At 48.7% G+C, this 19,874-nt stretch overlaps 1 protein-coding gene across 3 annotated transcripts in view; it reads left to right on the forward strand.

Moving 5' to 3' along the window:
- The window catches only part of TNFRSF11A (TNF receptor superfamily member 11a), a 62,979-nt gene that overhangs the window by 30,826 nt on the left and 12,279 nt on the right, over positions 1-19,874 (forward strand). For 2 of the 3 annotated variants that reach the window (XM_061400369.1, XM_061400371.1), the window contains exons 4-9: positions 3,077-3,220; positions 6,713-6,806; positions 8,645-8,736; positions 10,170-10,283; positions 12,961-13,013; positions 14,761-15,487. In XM_061400369.1, the coding sequence (XP_061256353.1) occupies positions 3,077-3,220; positions 6,713-6,806; positions 8,645-8,736; positions 10,170-10,283; positions 12,961-13,013; positions 14,761-15,487 (1,224 nt within the window). The remainder of the gene's footprint in view (positions 1-3,076; positions 3,221-6,712; positions 6,807-8,644; positions 8,737-10,169; positions 10,284-12,960; positions 13,014-14,760; positions 15,488-19,874) is intronic. The other variant, XM_061400370.1, reaches the window with a different exon arrangement.

Below are 19,874 nucleotides of genomic sequence, written 5' to 3' on the forward strand. Positions count from 1 at the left end.
GATCCTTGTTTTTTTTTTTCAATAGACAGAACAAAAATACTAGGAAATAAGTTTTTTTTAAAGCACTGTAACATTTCTAAAATTAGAGAAAGCTGGCAGATTTTGTCTGGAGAAGATAACATGGAAACTCCACTGAGCAGAAGCATCTGATCAAGTCTTTTTTTCTTTCCCATTGCTTAGTAATGAGTTTGACTCATCACTGTCTCTTGGAAAGAAAGATTCACTCTGTCTACTGCCAAAATTGATTAAAGCCCCAAACCTGGTGCATTAAGATATTTAAAAATATGTCAAAATCATCCATCACCACAGAGGGTTATATGCACTTACTTTTGAGTGGTGGAGGGGGGCTTCCCTGATGGCTCAGCAGTAAAGAATCTGCCTTCCAAGCAGGAGTCGGGGGTCTGATCCCTGAGTAAGAAAGATCCCTGGAGAAGGAAGTGGCGACCCACTCCAGTATTCTTGCCTAGGAAATCCCACGGATGGGGGAGCCTGGCGGGCTATAGTCCGTGGGGTCGCAAAAGATTCGGACACTCCTTAACAACAAATGACAACCACAAATTCTGAGTGGGAGACCGGAATTCAAGTTTTCCAAGGAAAATGACTCTTGTCCATGTGCGTTCCAGACAGTTTGTCCCTGTTTATGCAAGTCGGTCTTGGTGCTTCACAGCTGACCTGGGCCTCGGAGAGTGGACCCAGAAGGGAGAGGGACCTCCCGGCCCCCAGCTCTGGTCTAGAAAGAAGTGGGGTAGGAGACACTGCTTCCCTGCGGTTACAGCTGGAGACAGTGAACTGGGAAATGTTTCTGGTTGGTTTGTTTCCTCTTGCAGCTCTGTCCTTGGCAGTCCAGGCTGCTATGGCAGAATACCACAGACTCGGTGGCTTAAACAGCAGATACGTATTCCTCGCAGCTCTGAAGGCTGGAAGTCTGAGATCAGGGTGCCAGCATGCTCAGGCTCCTGATGAGGGCCCTCTCCTTGGCTCCAGAACAGCCACTTTCTTGTGTCCTCATGTGGCAGAGAGCAGAGGGAGAGTGAAACCATGTTTTCTGCTGTCTCTTATTATAAGGGCACTAATTCCATTCAGAGGGGCTCCACCCTCATGACCTAATCACCTCCCAAAGCCCCCACCTCCTAACGCCATCACACTGAAGGGGATTAGGATTTCAACATAAGAATTTTCAGGGGACACAAACATCAATCCATAACTAACACTGATAAGTATTAAGGAATATACAGTACAAGGGCTGTTTGGACAATCCAGATTAGGTGAGGCTGTATAGTGGTAGGAGGTCTGTTTTAAATAGTGTTATTGTGCTGTTTTGTGTGTGTGTGTGTGCAGTTGATTCCTGTTGTTCATGGTGCCAGCATGCGTGCGTGCTAAGTCGCTCATCCAGTTCCAGCTCTCAGCAACCCCTTGGACTGTAGCCCACCAGTTCCTCTGTCCATGGAATTCTGCAGGCGAGAATACCAGAGTGGGTTGCTATTCCCTTCTCTAAGGGATCTTCCAACCCAGGGATTGAACCCAGGTCTCCCCTCTGAAGACAGATTCTTTTACCACCTGAGCCACTGGGGAAGTCCTTATTCATGATAGTTAGTTAAGTTCTATAAAGTCAGCACAAACACTGAGTTAGGAAATACTGCCCCTGGGTGCGTAAATATGACCGAGATTTGTGCCTGGTTTTTGTGTAACCTTATTTAAGAAATATTTTGATTCATAACAATGTCCCAATAAACAACACTGAACAAATTTTCTCTAACATATGGATTTTCTCTGGAAGACATATCACTGCCTTCTCCAGAACGCTCGGCAACAGTTCAGCCCTAGGCTAGGGGGCCACTTTACTGAAGGAGCTCACCAACAAAAAACACAAAAATAAGGCACTAGACAGACCCCAGGAAGGACTCTGATTTCCAGTGAGAGCTGAAACTGGAAGGCAGCACCACCTCCTCTGCCCTCTGCTGGGAACGCACCTGTCGGCTGGTGCCTCAAAGTTTTCACTGTTCTGCGTGCTTCTGACGGAGAAGGCAATGGCACCCCACTCCAGTACTCTTGCCTAGAAAATCCCATGGACGGAGGAACCTGGTAGGCTGCAGTCCATGGGGTCGAAAAGAGTCAGACACGACTGAGCAACTTCACTTTCACTTTTCACTTTCATGCATTGGAGAAGGAAATGGCAACCCACTCCAGTGTTCTTGCCTGGAGAATCCCAGGGATGGGGGAGCCTGGTGGGCTGCCGTCTATGGGGTCGCACAGAGTCGGACACGACTGAAGCGACTGAGCAGCAGCAGCAGCAGTGTGCTTCTGAGAATAACTGCAAAAGCGCCAGGAGTGTTGATTTGGAGGATACGATTAGATTTTAAGGAGAAGGTGAAATCGCAAGTATGAACCAGCGAATAACGAGGATGAGCTGAGCATGTGAGCATTTACCTCTGTTGCACAAACCCTGGAAAGGGCTAGGAGGTTTGAGATAAGCAGAGAGCACTCTGCTCTGTGTTGTAAGAAAAGAGAGGACAAACGCCTTATCCTGAATTTGGGGGAGAGATTAGTTTCCACGTATGTCGCCAGGCCCAGCCTCTGTACTTCTCCCACTTATCTGCTCACACAGGGAGGCAGGTCTGTTTCCAAGGCGGCCCTCCAGGATCCCAGATGAACCCCATCTCCAGAAACCCTATAGGTTTAGATCCCATTAGCCCTGGTGTTAAGAATGCGTCTTACATTAGTTTACTAGAAATCAAGGAGCTGTGAAGTCCAGTTTTGCATGAGGCAAAATCGTCAGTGCTTAGCAACTACCCGGGCTTTAATCTTCCTCCTACCATGAAGATTGACTTCTCAAAACGCACAGGTGTCCTAATTATTGACAGAGATAAACCAAAAACGAGCGGGCTGTTTTGGTCCCAGCACTGCAGGAGCGCAGGGGAACCTGAGGGTTCCCGAATCCTGGCCTCCGTGACTCACCGCGCGCGCCCCGGGCGGGCGCGAGGGGTCCGAGGGGTCCGGGGTCCGGGGTCCGGGGTCCGGGGCGAGGACGGCGGGCGCGAATGGCACGAGGCGGACGCTGTATCTTTCTCTCCCGCAGGCAAGGCCCTGAGGGCCGTGGAGCCCGGCAACCGGACGGCGCCGCGCCGCTGCGCCTGCACCGCCGGCTACCACTGGAGCGAGGACTGCCGCTGCTGCACCCGCAACGCCGAGTGCGCGCGCGGCTTCGGCGCCCGGCGCCCCGGTACGCGCGGCCGGGCGGGGCCTCCCCGGGCGCTCCCCGTGTGCGGGCGGGCCCGCGCCTGCGGCCTCTCGGCGCGCTCCCCTGCGCCGTCACGCTCGGCCGGCGCGGGGGCGCGGGAGGAGACGAGGGTCCCCGGGGGCCGAGCGCGGGGTGCGCGCCCGCAGGACGCGTGAGAGCTCGGCGCCCATCCCCAGGCTCCTCCTCCTGCGAAACCTTCCCACCCCCATTTAGGGGGAAACCGGATCAGGCAGGGGTCCCCAAATGTTTTGCAGGGGCAGGGGTCCCCAAACTTATGTGCCCACTTAGAAGAATTTTGCAAAGCCATGTGCCTCCAGCCAAAATTTTAAATCGACATCTAAGCATTTTTATTACAAATTTCAAGAGTTGCTAAGGATTTGGTTTCCAGGGAATTAGTCCGTAACACTTTCTAAAATTTTCAGTGGGTTCTGAACTCCGTAGCAGTTGGATACCCATCATCATCCATGTAAAAAGGTGGCTATCAGAGGCCTTCCCTGGAGGTGCGGTGGTTAAGACTCCACGCTCCAGAGCAAGGGACGTGGGTTTGACCCCTGGTCGGGGAATTAAGGTCCAGCATGTCCCAAGGTGTGGCCAAAAATTAAAAAAAAAAAAAAATTGCCCTGATCGTCTCTAACTGTTGGAAACTCTATGTGGCTCTTTTCTCTCCTTTGATTTGTATCCATTTCACCTTCCCCACAGAGTTTCATAGTAATATATTTTTAGGCTCAGAGGGTTTTTACTAATTACCTTTTCATACTCTTTCACATTTTAAAAACGAACCCATGTGAAATTTTAATTTTCTTTTCTTTTTGGTTGCACCAGGCACCTTGCAGGATCTTGGTTCCCCCACCAGGAACAAACCCCCATCCTTAACCCGCTCCACCCCTGGCCCAGAGTTCCAACCAATCTCTAGACTGCCAGGGAATGCCATGAAATTTTAATTTAAAAAAATTTCCTGTGACTCAAGCTTTTAAGGTTAAAAACATTTCTTCTGGACTGATTTGTGCTACAGTGAGTATTACACAGTTGGTCGAAAAGATGAATGACTATATTTTGCTGTACTGTAGTTATAAGAGTAAAGCCTGAGGTTGGGAGAATTAAACATTATTCATTTCATTTCATATTGAGGAAAATCTGCATCACAGAGTCTGACTAAGTCAGCCCTTATTATCAGATTATCAGTGAAACCAGACAGGCCTTCTCTCGGGAAAAGTCGGACTTGATTTTCTGTTTACTAAAGCAAATCTCATGACAGCCTACTCCCTTGTGAATCCTGGTTCTCAGATACAGACCCGGGGTCTGTCTGTGTTTCTTCTAAGTCCCAGGGCCTTTCATATAGTTGGTTAAACTGCATGAAAGAAGGTGCTGGTCCCTTTCTGCTTTGTTTTCTTTTCATTTCTGGTCCGTGTCTCCTCTGCTTTGCCCCTTTGGGAACACAGTAGCTGAAGGGTAGAGAGGGTGACGCGAAAATCTCACCCCTGCAGGACAACGCATGTGACCTCAGAACAGGTCAGCCTGATGCCAGCTGCCCCTTTTCTGTTGTTACGCCCTTGCCCTTCGTGGATGTCAGTCGCTCAGTCGTGTCCAACTCTCTATGACCCCGTGCACTGTAGCTGGCCAGGCTCCTCTGTCCATGGAATTCTCTAGGCAAGAATACTGGAGTGAGTAGTCATTCGCTTCTCCAGGGAATCTTCCTGACCCAGGGATCGAACTGGGATCGCCTGCATTGCCCTCGGTTTCTTTGTTTGAGCCGTCGGGGGAAGCCCTAATAGATGGACAGGGAGAGACACAGCTATCCTGAGGTGCTCTGAACAAAGGAGCTTTCTGTCACCGATCCTTTGACTTGTTGCTTTGTTTGGCATCTCAGAGTTTGGCTCTACGGTAGGATTTGGAGTAGGTATGAAGTGTGCCTTCTTTTGTAGGTGGGAGTAGTGTGCTTGTGAAAGAGAAAAACAAGGAGAAAGTGCAGATGCCCCAGCGGGCCAGAGCAGACATGAGAGCATGTATGGAAGTCAGCGCCTTTCAAGCCCTTTGTGCCTTGCAGCCCCTTAGGAGTCATTTTGTTTTTAAGGGTTACTCTTCTAGAGTGTGATTATCATTTTAAAAGCTGTTTGAATTCATCTGAGTGACTAGTAGTTAACTGTACCTTTGCTGATATCGTTTCAAGGCAAACCTTATTGCTAGAGTAAGGAATGAGTCCGCTACTTATTGGGGCTTCCCCGGGGGCTCACACGGTGAGAATCTGCCTGCAACGCAGGAGATCCAGGTTTGATCCCTGGGTCGCGAAGATCCCCTGGAGGAGGGCTTGGCAACCGACTCCACTACTCTTGCCTAGAGAATCCCACGGACAGAGGAGCCTGGCGGGCCACAGTCCATGGGGTCTCAAAGTCAGAGACGACTGAAATGACTTGGCACGCACGCACACCTGCTGTGTACTGAGCAACTGCAAAAACCAAGAGTGTACTTCCCACTTGACTTTGGACAGAGAAAATGTAATTCCTTATTTTTGCATTTTATTCATGAAAATAAACCGCAGAAGTGCTACTAATTTCAAGAGTAATTTGTGGTTTTGGCACAAGACAATTGTTTATTATGACAGCACATGGTAGCCAATGTCCTTCTTTATTGGAATTACCAAAGGGTCATCGTGTGCCAGTTGCAGTAAAAGGAACAGATAGAGGAAATCTGAGACATTTCCTAGTTTGATAATATGGTTTATGAGGAATATGAGAGAGGCGACGACAGCTTACCAACCAGGATTAACTCCTGCCTTGAGTGCTGCGGCCTAAGGCGGGGTCCAAAGTCCACCCCCAACTCGTGCCTTTCTAAATAGGGTTTTATTGGAACACAGCCGTGTGTCTTTATACTTGTCTATGACAGCTTTCATGCTGCAAGTAATTTGCGTAGACCAGAGAGCCTCAAAAGCTTACGATAATTATCATATGGCCCTTTATAGAAAACAGCCGTTACTGCCAGCCGTTGGTTTAAGAGAAGGACACCCATGGTGTAGCGTGGGTTTTGTTTTTGAACTTTGTCAATACTCTGATACTTAGACTGGTAAGATTACTGATCAGAAGGTGTCAGGGCAAGAAATTTCCTTTCAGAGTGGTTAATGGGCTACCGTTCTCTGTACTGACGCCTGGCAAGGGAGACAGGAGAGAATGGACTTGGTTGAAAGGAGACAGGCAGCAGCTCCCTGGCCGGGAAACGAAGGATGGGCGCCTGGGACAGCAGCTCTGACGGCAGAGGCCGTGGACTGAGAGCCGGGCTGGAGTCAGGCCTGGCCTCCGCATCCTGCCCCTGGACATGCTTCTGTCTCGTACTTCGGGGTCTCGGGCCCCCTGAAGCCGGGGGGCCTCCGCCAGCAGCCTCGGGGGCGGCTGGGGCGGGGGTGGAGCCTGGGGGCCCCTCCTGGCCGATCTCTAAGTGTCCTCGTCTGTCCCGTGTTCTCTTGTCCGTTGGTTTTTCTGACAGTGCAGCTCAACAAGGACACGGTGTGTGAGCCCTGCCCCTCAGGCTACTTCTCCGACACCGTTTCCGCCACAGAGACGTGCAGACCCTGGACCAAGTAAGTGGCGACAAGGGAATCGAGAGCTGCTTGATGTGGAAGAACTCCACCTCCGCTGTGTCTGTTGTGAAAACAGAGTGATGCAATTTGGGGAGGCTTCCTCTGGAAGCCAGTTTCGCAACAGACACAGTCTGTTAGCTGGCTTGAGGGAGAGAAACGCCTGCAGCCAGTCCCCCCGGACGGGTGGCAGGAGCCGGGTATCACTGCAGATTCAGTCTGACTGAAGCTTGATTTGTAGCTGCAGCTGCTTTCCCCCTTCTCTAACTTTATTTAGTTGCTTACGATGCTTAGTATCACTCACCAGTCTCTGTTTTCGCAGCTTCCCAGCATCCCTGGTTTATTTGTGCAAAGATGTGTGTGTGTGTGTGTGTGTGTGTGTGTGTGCATTGTATATGTGCATATAGAAGCCTCCTGCTTAAATAAATGTTTACACACTTGGATTTTTTCCCACATAATATATCCTGAAGAAAACTCGCTCCACACTAATTGACTTACATCTGTGTGGCTTTTTCTAACCACCTGGTGCCGTCATAGAGATGCACCAGAATCCATTTAACAAGTTCCCTTGTTCAGTTGCTCCTTCATGTCAGACTTTGCAACCCCATGGACTGCAGCACATCAGGCTTCACTGTCTCCTGGAGTTTGCTCAAATTTATATCCATTGAGTTGATGATGCCATCCGACCATCTCATCCTCTGTCGTCCCCTTCTCCTCCCTTTAATCTTTCCCAGCATCAGGGTCTTTTCCAATGAGTCAGTTCTTTGCATCAGGTGGCCAAAGTACTGGAGCTTCAGCTTCAGCATCAGTCCTTTCAATGAATATTCAGGGTTGATTTCCTTTAGAATTGACTGATATGATCTCCTTGCAGTCCAAGGGACTCTGGAGTCTTTTCCAGCACCACAGTTTGAAAGCATAATTCTTCAGCCCTCAGCTTTCTTTATGGTCCAACTCTCACAAGCTCCCTGCTGCTGCTGCCGCTAAGTCGCTTCAGTCATGTCTGACTCTGTGCGACTCCATAGACAGCAGCCCACCAGGCTCCCCCGTCCCTGGGATTCTCCAGGCAAGAACACTGGGGTGGGCTGCCATTTCCTTCTCCAATGCATGAAAGTGAAAAGTGAAAGTGAAGTCGCTCAGTCGTGTCCGACTCTTAGCAACCCCATGGACTGCAGCCTACAAGGCTCCTCCGTCCATAGGATTTTCCAGGCAAGAACACTGGAGTGGGTTGCCATTGCCTCCTCCACACAAGCTCCCTATTGATAGTCATTTAAGTGATTTCCAGTTTTTTCCAGTGATAAATAAATCTATAATGTATCATCTCGCCTGTATACTATCTCACACTTATATGAGCAAAGTCGTAGTGAAATTCCTGGATCCTTTCACTGCATGCCTATTGTTGAATACTCATAATCGATGTCATGATTCTTTCACTTCCAAATAAGTTGATTCTCATTAAATATTCACTGTCTGATCCACCTATCCAGGTTTTATTTTCAAAAAGATTTTCTATGTTTACAACTTCAAAGGGTATTCATCTGTAGTTTACCACTTAGCCATGGTAATTGGATTCGGAACCTTCTTTACTAAGCACACCAGTCTGCTCTCTCGGACTGCACTCTAAGAGTAGATGTTAGCAGTGGCAGTACTCACTTCCGCTTGTCTCTCTGTCCACCTTAGTGTGTGTGGACAGGCACTGGGGGTGCAAATGTCCAGGAAGACCTTGGTTCCTCTCCTGAGTGAGCTTGTAGTCTAATGGGGTAGAATCTTTTATAGCTGTTTTTGTTTTTTTTTTTTAAATAAGGATATGAAACCAAAGGACTTACGTACCTTTCCCTTCACAGCTGTACCATTCTTGGAGGGACAGAAGTGCGTCACGGAACCGATAAATTAGATGTGGTTTGTAGTCCTCTCCCATCTGCAAATCCATCAAATGGTATGTTTAATAGAAAAGGTTGGTTGGGTAGGTGTGCCCCAGTCTAATCAGCTCTTGTAGATTTCTCTCAGTTACATGCTGTATCCAGAGGCAACCATCTCCCCCTTTTCATCTCATCCTATCCATGGTCCCTGGAGGAGGGCATAGCAACCCATTCCAGTATCCTTGCCTGGAAATTCCCATGGACAGAGAAGCCTGGCGGGCTACAGTCCATGGAGTTGCAAAGAGTCAGACACGACTGAGCAACTTCGCTATCTGTGGTCAGCTCAGTATTTCATTTTATCAGTGTTGTTAATTCCAGATAGGTTGTTTAGTTGATGATTTTCTCCTGTGGAATGGATAACCAATATTTTATTCATATATACTCCCCAAAAAAGAAAGAAAACTGAGGTGCAAATATAAATTAAAATGCCCAAATATGGTAAGGTAGTGGTTATCACAGCAGGATATCTATGGGAGATTTTGGTCACCAACCAGAGTCAGCAACTTGGCTAGAATACAATTACCATTATTTCTGGAACATCTGGAGGATCCAATAAACCTCAACGACAGTTTCAGTGACTGACAGAAAGCGGGCAGTTAGTGTGGAAGCTGCTTGCCCGGGTGAGTGAGATGCTGTGGAGGTGGGTCCAGGTGTCTCGGCACAGGAGGAGCTTCCTAAGCAGGCAGGAGCACCGTGGCCGCAGAGCTCTGTCGGTGGACACGGCTCAGAAAAGAAGGCTGCAGCTTGGACAGTTTGCAAACAGGAGGGCGTCAAAGGCTCCGGTAAGAAAGTACATAGAGCAGCATTTTAAAAAGACCATTCTGAAGAGAATGTTAAAGATAACCAAGAGAATTAAAACCTGTCTTAAAAAAGACAGAAGGAAAAGAAAGGCCAGAATCCCAGAAACCAGGCCGTGTAAAACAAGAGTTACAAGTCATCAGGCGGGATGAACAAAATGGTTGAGTCCAACTGTGTTGTAGACGAAGGACCCGAAACGCTTTGCAGGGTGGCTGTGGTTCCATTCTCATGACCAGCAAAACCCCGGTACCATGTTGTTATTTGGAAGGAGCTATGATAAGGGGCTTCTTTTTGCCTCCGGAGCCCATCCACCTGGGGAGAGTGAAGTGTTCTGTAGGCAAGCAAAGATGGAGCCGGATGGTGCGGTGAAGCCGATTAGGGTTGTTCTAAAGTGCGAGCATTTAAAGCTGGTCCTGGGCTGGCCTCTCTCTGAGCAAAGGCAGTCAGCAGGCTTGGGCTGCATTGCTGATTTCACCCTTTCAAATGGGAGCTCTCCTCGACAAACCTACAGTGCGCGTTGGGTCCCTTCCTGCTTCTTTTATTCCATTCCAACAGCCTTGATTCCAGGATTTAATCGAAAGGCTTATGCTTTTGAGAAAGAGTAAAAATGAACAATAGTTAATGCTGTTTTTCTCATTTTCTTCCAACACAGAACCGCAGGTTTACTTGCCCAGTTTAATTATTCTGCTGCTCTTCATGTCTGTGGCGTTAGTAGCTGCCGTCATCTTCGGTGTTTACTACAGGAAAAAAGGGAAAGCACTAACAGGTACCGTGTCGTGGTGGGTTTTGAACATGAGTCTTAAACTGATGCATTTCTAGGTGTGTGCTTTGAAGATACATATATTGCCCTCTGACTGCCTCTTTTGATCTGTTTACACTAAAGTGAAACATGCTTTATATCTAATTCATTGTTCTCTAGCAAAACAAACAAAAATCCATTGTTCTTGTTTATGAATAAGAAATATATTTATTTATCCTAGGTGCAGGAAACTGATAAATATTGTAAAGATTATGCATATCAGATATACAGGGGTTGCATGTAACCTAGAATACATTTTAAATTACATAATTCATTAAAACAAAAACAATATGTTCAGGTAAATGGCAGATGGAAAGTTTTGACTCTGGGGTTACCTTGATAGGTGAATTTAAAATTCTGAAAATAAGTTGTCTTATATTCAGTAAGATGCAGTTGCTCATTCTTAGATGAATGATCAAATGTCATCTTGTTTATTGGGAATAGTTTTCCACCAACAAATTGTTTGATAGTATCTTTTAACATCACATCCTGTTTGACTTTTATACTCCAAAGCTAAAACAGTATAATTTTTAAGAAAGGGTTCAAGACATCACTAGGTTCCCTAAACCCAGTGCCCCTGATTTGTTTAACTTTTTGTTTTATGCTGGAGGACAGCCGATGGACAGTGCTGTGATAATTACCAGTGGGCAGCAAAGGGGCTCCGCCATACGCGTTCATGTAACATGTCGTCTTTTGAAGCACCTGCCGTCTCACCGTCCTTCCCCGTTTTCAGCTGCTTGCTTATTTATCGCGTCCGCCTTTGCTGTGGTTCCATCAGTTCTCCCACAGTCACATCCATGGACTTCACAAAACCCTGCATATCTTTCTGTTTCCATTACCATTCCAATACCTAATGTAACCCTGGGCGATCAAAAGACTAACAGAAGAGGGAAGATGGTGATTGAAGATGCCAAGCGTTAAGCAGAGAGTGAAGGGGAAAAGTTGGACTTCCCTTTTTTAAAAGTCTCTTTGCTGTTGAATATTGTTATTCAATGCAGCTTCACCTCCCCAGCATTGGAGGTGGAGATGTGAACAATGCATGTTCAGAGGTGCTGATGGATTGCCGGCTCATCCAGTCATGTTGTCATGAGATGAACAGACTTCTGGTGTTTTATGCTTTAGTTTTGTCTCTGTCGTCATCTCTTCTGGCCATTATCTTATGAGTGCCAAGGGCAGTGGGCCTGCCAGTCAGTGAGTCAGGATGTGTGACGGTCTGCTTCCTCTTCATCTCTCATTTACTACGCGTTTGTTGGTCACCAGGGGCTGGACAGGCCCTGGGGTGGAATACCAAGCAACGAAACAGAGCCTGTGTCCTTATGGACGAGGCTCCTCGGTGGGCAAGGCAGGCGTTTTGCCCAGAGTGAGGCTGAGTGTGGAAAGGGAGGTACAGAGCCTCAGGTGACAGAGTTGTTTGTCCAGCTTTGTGGTCAGCCAGGGCCTCCCAGGGGAGCTAAGATCTGAAAGACAGGTTGGATTGCACTAGCCCAAGGGGAAACGAGAATTGCATCTTTGGAGGGAGCAGTGCGAGCTGGGGGGATTGGAAAGTTAGTGCAGCCGGAGCAGAGAGTGAGAACCTGGGTGAAATGAACCTGGAAAGGGAGGCGTGTCCTGGTGGCGCAGCCTTGCAGGTGCGAAGGAGCGTGCTCCCATCCTGAGCAGAGGGAAGGAACCAGTCCTGTGGGTTAGTACTTGGGTATTTGACTAATTAAAACAAATTTAGGGGTACAGTAGGCGTGGATGCAGACCCACCAGCAAGCAGGGCTTTTGCAATCCTCCAAGAGAGAGATTATCATAGGAGTTAACAGTAATCACTGCAGATGGTGACTGCAGTCAGGAAATTAAAAGACACTTACTCCTTGGAAGGAAAGTTATGACCAACCTAGATAGCATATTCAGAAGCAGAGACATTACTTTGCCAACAAAGGTCCGTCTAGTCAAGGCTATGGTTTTCCTGTGGTCATGTATGGATGTGAGAGTTGGACTATAAAGAAAGCTGAGCGCCCAAGAACTGATGGTTTTGAACTGTGGTGTTGGAGAAGACTCTTGAGAGTCCCTTGGACTGCAAGGAGATTCAACCAGTCCATCCTAAGGGAGATCAGTCGTGGGTGTTCATTGGAAGGACTGATGTTGAAGCTGAAACTCCAATACTTTGGCCACCTGATTCAAAGAGCTGACTCACTGGAAAAGACCCCGACCATGGGAAAGATTGAAGGCGGGAGGAGGAGGGGACGACAGAAGATGAGATGGTGGGATGGCATCACCGACTCAATGGACATGAGTTTGAGTAAACTGTGGGAGTTGGTGATGGGCAGGGAGGCCTGGCGTGCTGCAATCTATGGGGTTGCAAAGAGTTGGACACCTTCAGTTGGAAACGACTGAACTGAACTGAAAACTGAACGAACTTTTTGGCCAACCCAATGTTCGGCTTTACATAGATCAAAAAGTTCCTTTTTGATAAGAGGAGGAAGATGCCTTCATAGTCTTTAAATTGATTCAGTGTTTTCACTCTCAGGATCTTTTACTCATAGATTTGCAGATGATTGTGTTTAAAGATAGTATTGAACTGACATAGAAGTCAATAATACTGAATTAGAAATAGGAAATAATAATATGAAGCCCTTATCTTTACTTTGTTTTTTTCTAGCTAATTTGTGGCACTGGGTCAATGAGGCTTGCGGCCGCCTAAATGGAAATAAGGTAAATTTAGAAATCTAAAGTGCCTCCTTTAAGTACTGTTAACAATTTGGGGAAATTCCCTGGTGGCCAGTGGTTGGGACTCTGAGCTTCCACTGCAGGAAGCTTGGGTTCGATCCCTGGTTGGGGAATTAAGAGCCTACCCATGGAGTGCATAGGTTGCTATCGCTATTATTAATCAAATATTGAGCCAAATTGTGAATGAGTAAGGGGGTGGGACCTCACTTCCCAGGACTGATCCCAATGCTAAATGCTGTTTTCTTTGCCTTTCATTCTGTTTAGGTCATCTCTGTGCCCTTGTATTATTTACATTATTATTTCAGTACCAACCTCGACTGCCCAGGACAGACCCCTAGGAGAGAAGAGCGGTCACATTCCTTCCCTTTGTAGTTATTTTGGTGGCTTTTAATTTGGATATGACTTCAACATTGTCGGGGAGCAGTGAGAGTAGTATAAAAAACTTCCACGTGCCCTCTACTCAGATCCAGCAGCTGTTTATGTTTTCACAAAGCTTTATTATTTGCTCTCCATATGTGTGTCTGGGCTTCCCAGGCGATGCTGGTGGTAAAGACCCTGCCTGCCAGTGCAGGAGGCTTAGGAGATGCCGGTTGGATCCCTGGGTCAGGAAGATCCCCTGGAGGAGGGCATGGCAACCCACTGCAGTATTCTTGCCTGGAGAATCCCATGGACAGAGGAGCCTGGCGGGCCACAGTCCACGGGGTCGCAGAGAGTCAGAGATGACTGAGCGACTGAGCACAGCAGCGTGTGTCTATGCATATGTATATTTCTTCCTCTGGAATCTTCTCAGAGGGGCAGACACCATGCTCCTCCATCCTTAAATACTCCCATGAGAGTTTCATCGGAACAAGGACATTCTCTTATGTAATCATAGTACATTTATCGCAATCAAAAAACTTAGTAGTGGTACAATACTATTATAGAGTGTACATTTGATCTTAAGATTTCAGTAATTATCCCAGGATATCCTTTTTAGAGCCAGTTTCTTAGGTATTTTGTTGTGTTAGTTGCTCAGTCATGTTTGACTCTTTTCCACGCCACGGACTGTAACCAGCCAGGTTTCTCTGTCCATGGAATTCTCCAGGCAAGAGTACTGGAGTGGGTTGCCATTCCCTTCTCCAGGGGATCTTCCCAAACTCGGGGCTCCTGCGCTGCTGGTGGTTCTTCACTGCCTGAGCCACCACCCGGAGTTCACACTGATTTCTGTAATTCTGGTCCCAGCACTACAGGCGTCATTGCAGTCTTTCCTTATCTGTGCTCGAATCTTCCCTTCTCCCGTAGCAGGAAACCCCGTTATTCTCAATATATTTACTCATTTACTCAATTCCAGAATACACAGACAGTAGTTTCAGAATTACTAAGCCATACCACAGCAAAAAGCAAAGCTACTAACTAGAATTCAATATTTGTTTATGAGTTTTTTTTTTTAATTGAGATTGAGAGCATAGGTGAGATCCAGTGTTCTGAAATTACTTGGGTTAGCTCCCTCCCTTGCTTGGATGTAAACATGCTGCCCCCTTGGAAATGCAGATTCATCTGTTTCTGGTTGGGCTCTATTTGAGGGTTCCCCCCACCCCCTAATCCTCAATACCCCAAATACAGTGCAGCAGTGAGCATTCCATCTATACTTGTTATGGTGGAAATGATTACCATAAACACCGTTTTCAGCCGCGTTTAGCAGAACCACGTTCTAACGCTGGTATTAACGCTCTGCCTTCTGAATTTAAATCAGCAGGAGTCCGCAGGCAACAGTTTCAGCTGCACTCACGTGGAGGCCGCCAGCGCCCGCGAAGTCTGTGAGGGTGTCTTCCTGCTGACGCTGGAACAGAAAGTGTTTTCTGAAGACACGTGCCATCCGGAGGTGGGGGGCGCGTGCGCAGCGGCCTGTCCCCTCCGGGGAGACGCCGAGATGCTCTCCTTGGTCAGCGAGATCGACGGGGATCCCTGCAGGCCAGTGCCCACGGAGGACGAATACACGGACAGGTCCCCCCGGACCGCAGACTCCGTGGTGGTCCTCACCCCGCCTGGAGGCCGGTCGCCCTTCCCCGAGCCCCTGGAGGTGGGCGAGAACGACAGCTTCAGCCAGTGCTTCACGGGGACCGACAGCCTGGAGGGCTCCGAGAGCCCCCGCCTCCCCATGCCCCCCTGCAGGACTGCGTGGAGGCCCGCGTCCCCCAAGAAGTCCTTGCACGGAGAGGCGGGCGGCGGCCGGTGCCCGCACTGGGCAGCCGGAGCCCGCTCTGCAGACGGCTGTGCAGGCTGTGGGGACCTGACTTCGGGGGACCCGGCGCCCGGACTGGAGACCCCCCCGAGTGGACCCTTGCCCCAGTGCGCCTACGGCATGGGCCTCCCGCCCGCAGCAGACCGGGCCGAGGCGGGGGGCCAGCCCCCGGACGGGGCCGCCGCCGAGCTTCCCGGCCCCACGAGGGGGGGCCCCGGTGACCAGCCGCCTGCCTCAGGTAAGTGACTGTCCCTCCGGCACAAAGGCCTGGCTCGGTCCAGGGTCTGCGCGCGAGTCACCCGCCTTCCGGTGAGCAGGGATGCACAGTGGGAAAGTCCGCTCCTGTTTTCTCCTGAGAAGCCTCTTTGCTGGGTGGGTTTCCGTTCAGTCCGCACGTCGGGTTTGTGGGCTGTACTCTCTCTCTCTGCGGACTCTCTCTCTTGGTTTACACGTGTCTCGTGCCCTTTTGCCTTCAGGCTCCTCAGGACGGGGTTAGGTCTCAAATCCCAGCATTGAGCCCTGAAGTGTTAACATTGACCTCAGGACTGGCTGAAGTCAAGGCATTCCCTCAGATTTATGGATTTGGGTGTTTTGGTTTTTTTTTTCCTAAAGCAACCTAGGCTTCAAATCCCACCCCACAAAACTCATAAATTTCAGGACAACAAACAAAATTCTCTAGTTAATCCTTGAGGAATTAGTATTTACTGAGGGTAATTCGCTTGATTCTGGACCAAATTAATGAGGCAGTAGCTGTCCTTTGGTGCTTTTTATGAGAAGCCTCTTTTATAGTCACTGCATAGGATGTATTTATGGAACCAGGAGGATGGTTTTACAATTTAAAATCACGATTGAGATTTATTGCTGCATCACTGCTTAAGCACGAGTGACCCACCAGTTGTAATATTATAGCTTCTTTCTGTGAAGGTAAAACACCCTGTTTTATTGTGTAGTTACAAGGAACTTGGTCACTGATGTTGAGGGCTTCTTCTGGCTCTGGAGATTATTTGCTGTATTATGGGAAGCAGGGAGGTCAGGGATCTCTTCCAGAAATTTCTAAAAGCTCTAGACACTCTCACCAGAAAAATAAATATATGAAAAGTGAAGTGAAAGTGTTATTTGCTCAGTCCTGTCTGACCCTTTGCAACCCCATGGACTGTAGTCCTCCAGGCTCCCCTGTCTGTGGAATTCTCCAGGCGAGAATATTGGAGTGGGTTGCCATGCCCTCCTCCAGGGGACCTTCCCAGAACATCACAGGCAGAGTGCTCACCCTCTGAACCATGTGCACGTGTACTATTTAAAGGGCCTCACAGCCTCCTCCCCTCTGCAAAACCACAAAGCCCAGGCAGGGACACTTTTATCCTGGGATGCTTTTGCTTTCCTGCCTCTTTGTTTAGACCGCCAGCAGCTCTAGCAGCCGATCTCGGAATTGTTTTATAACCATGAGGCAGCTCCATCTGGCCCTGAGTGGGGACCGCTTTGTCTCATGCTGGCGATGACTCCCGGCTTATTGAGTAGAAGGGTGAATTTGAATCTGTTTTCCGAGCTTTGCGGTTTGGCTGTACCTACACAGATTTACTGCTGTGTCAATGCTCGATCGGCTCTCAGTCAAAATGAAAGAGGGAGATAAGCTGGGGGTATTTTTCAAAGAACCCTGATGTATATTTCCTTCCAAAGGCCTCAGCTTTCTTTTTTCAAAGATTTTAAGGGATCTCCATATCTAAAAGTTTGGCTCTGCGGTTCCTTTGTGTGGTTCTCTTTCTTTTCTGGAGGTGACTTTTCTTTCCACTGATTGGACACACACACAAAGCGTGAGGTCTTGGGGCTGCAGGGAGCGCGGAGCCTCCACGGGGAAGGGGCCAAGTCCCTGACTCTGCTGGGACAGAGCCCTTTCTCAGTTGCTGACGTCACAAAGGTACCGTTGCTGCCGTGTGAAAAACGGACGCAGTTCTAGGAAGAGCAATGTTGGCCAAAGAGAAAGAGATCATTTTTTTCTTCCTTAGTGTCATGATATCAAAATGGCAGATTTGAACTGTCCTATGAAGAGTTAAAACAGTGCCCATCTCTGCTTGTATCCTTTATTTCTCTCCAGCATTAAACATCTAACCATGGAAAAAAGGGGAAAAAAATGTGTACCATCCACTAAGTGGTGTTAATTTGCAAGAAGTTTACACTGCTTTTTCTGTCTAAATCTGGTGCTCAGCCATATAAAACATCCGCAGAGCGCTGCCAGCAAGCGGGCCAGATTCGTGTTCGCCTGAGGAGCAGCCAGACTGAGTTTTGAGGCTGCACTGTTGCCTGTATAATTACTTCTACATGAATGGCCTCCTGGTTCCCGGTCCAAACAGCACTTTCTCGTTATTGCTTTTTCTTTCTCCTGGCTGTGCCAGGTCTTAGCTGTGCAATGCGGGATCTTTAGCTGTGTCATTAGTTGGTGCCCCTCCATTGAGATCGTGGAGTCTTAGCCACTAAACCACCAGGGAAGTTCCTCGTTAGTGCTGTGCTGTGCTTAGTCATCAGTCAGTCGTGTCCGACTCTTTGTGGCCCCAAGGACGGTAGCTCACCAGGCTCCTCTGTCCATGGGGATTCTCCAGGCAAAAACACTGGTATGGGTTGCCATGCCCTCCTCCCGGGGATCTTCCCAACCCAGGGATCAAACCCAGGTCTCCCACATTGCAGGCGGGTTCTTTACTGTCTGAGCCACTAGGGAAGCCCATTATTACTTTAAAAAAAAAAAAAGAAAGAAAATTCACTTGCCTGTTCCAGGCCGTAGTTGTGGCTTGTGGGATCTAGCTCCCTAACCATGGATCAAACCCGGGCCCCCACACTGGGAGCAAGGCGTCTTAGCCGTTGGACCTCCAGGGAAGTGCTTCTTTACTGCTTTTTAAAAATTGTCATGCTTTATGTTCTATAAAAATGTGTGAAAGAGGATGGTGCTTGGGTAAAAGTTATGAGTGAGCTTAATCCTAAAAGGCACCATCTTCTTAGGACTTGAGGGAGGTGACCTTTTTATTGGCTTTTGGATTTATATGTGTGAGTATTTAAAATGAAAAAAAAAATCTTGCAACCAAATCAAGGGGTTTGTGCAGAAATGACAGGCCTGGACACTTCCTCAGTAGGAAAAGCACCTTCTTGGCACCCAACTTTTGCAGACGACGATAGCTCTTCAAACAGCTCCATAAGCATATCTTTCAAAAATAACACCCGACGGTAAGTCTATTATAGCCATGTTACAACTCTTAAAGAGCAGGGAGGATTGTCAGCCAAAACCAGTGGAGAGGAAAAGACGCTATGGTCGAAGTCTGTGTAACTGTGCCCTAACTGACGCCTTAAAGTCTCCTGATGATGTCATGCTGGTTACCTAGTGACAAGCTCTTTCACCTGGAGTTTGCAGGCTTCTGTCTAGAAAATCATTCCATGTACAAGAAAGAATGGCTTCTGGTGATGCAGGTGTCACCAGCTGGCCGGTGACTTGATTCTGGCTCCTGAGATGACATAATTGGTTCAGACACTTCTGAGCTGGAGAGAGGTGTTTCTTCATGGGGCTCACAATAATTCTTCATGAGCACAATTAATGATTCTTCATGAGCACCAGCTACACGATTCTCTATCAAGTCTTTACTGAGGTTCTGCTGAGACATGGAGACATGGAAAAGTTTGGAAGTAGGGATGGACGCCAGGGAGTGGAGAACACGAAAAGAATCAATAATCTGAGAAAGTGCGGCCCCCCCAGCAGGCCCCTCTCTAGCGGCGCCCCGTGGGCCCCTTTGCCAGCTCGCCCACCTCCACGTGGCCCCTTTGGCAGGAACCTCTCCCCTCCCTGCTCGAGCCCACATGCTTCCCTTCATGTGGCTGCCTCGTCCCTGCCCTGTGCCCTTTCCAGAGCACCCAGTGCCTCCTGACCTTCAAGTCCCTGCTCAGATTTTGTCCAACTCTTTGTGACCCCATGGACTATAGCCTGCCTGGCTCCTCTGTCCACGGTTTTCCTGGCAAGAAGACCAGACTGGGTTGCCATTTCCTCCTCCAGGGGATCTTCCAGACCCAAGGACTGAACTCAAGTCTCTTGCACCTCCTGCATTGCAGGCGGATTCTTTAGCACTGAGCCACCAGGGAAGCTCAAATGCTGCTTCCTAAACAAGGGAAACTCCCTGTCTGTGCCCCCAGCAGCCCCTGGTAACAACCCCTGGCATCCTTCTCACCGAGCCCAGGATACCCACATCTTTAACAACAACCATCTTGAGGCAGCCACGGCCAGTTATTTGGTAGGAGTTGCCATGACCGTCACCATGCCTGGCCTTCCTAGTCTCTCCCAAGGCAGCTTGCTGCTACTGCTGCTAAGTCACTTCAGTCGTGTCCGACTCTGTGCAACCCCATAGAGTAAGGATGCTGGTCCATCCAAGCGGCACAGACACACCCAGGCTCAGGCCTGGGAGCCTGGGACTCAGGAGGGTGAGGGCCCCACCCGACTCCCGGGTACCCCTTCCAGGCCTCCCATCCCTGGGCCCCACCCCGTCCTGAAACGACTGTTTTTGACCATCCACTTCCATCCTGTGAGACCGATAAGGTCTTTTTATCCCAGTTTTCTTCCCCTTTCTCCCCTCCCCTCAAGCAAAGAACAGTCCTCTGTT

Source organism: Bos javanicus, chromosome 24, assembly GCF_032452875.1.
Source record: "Bos javanicus breed banteng chromosome 24, ARS-OSU_banteng_1.0, whole genome shotgun sequence".
Lineage (NCBI taxonomy): Eukaryota > Metazoa > Chordata > Mammalia > Artiodactyla > Bovidae > Bos > Bos javanicus.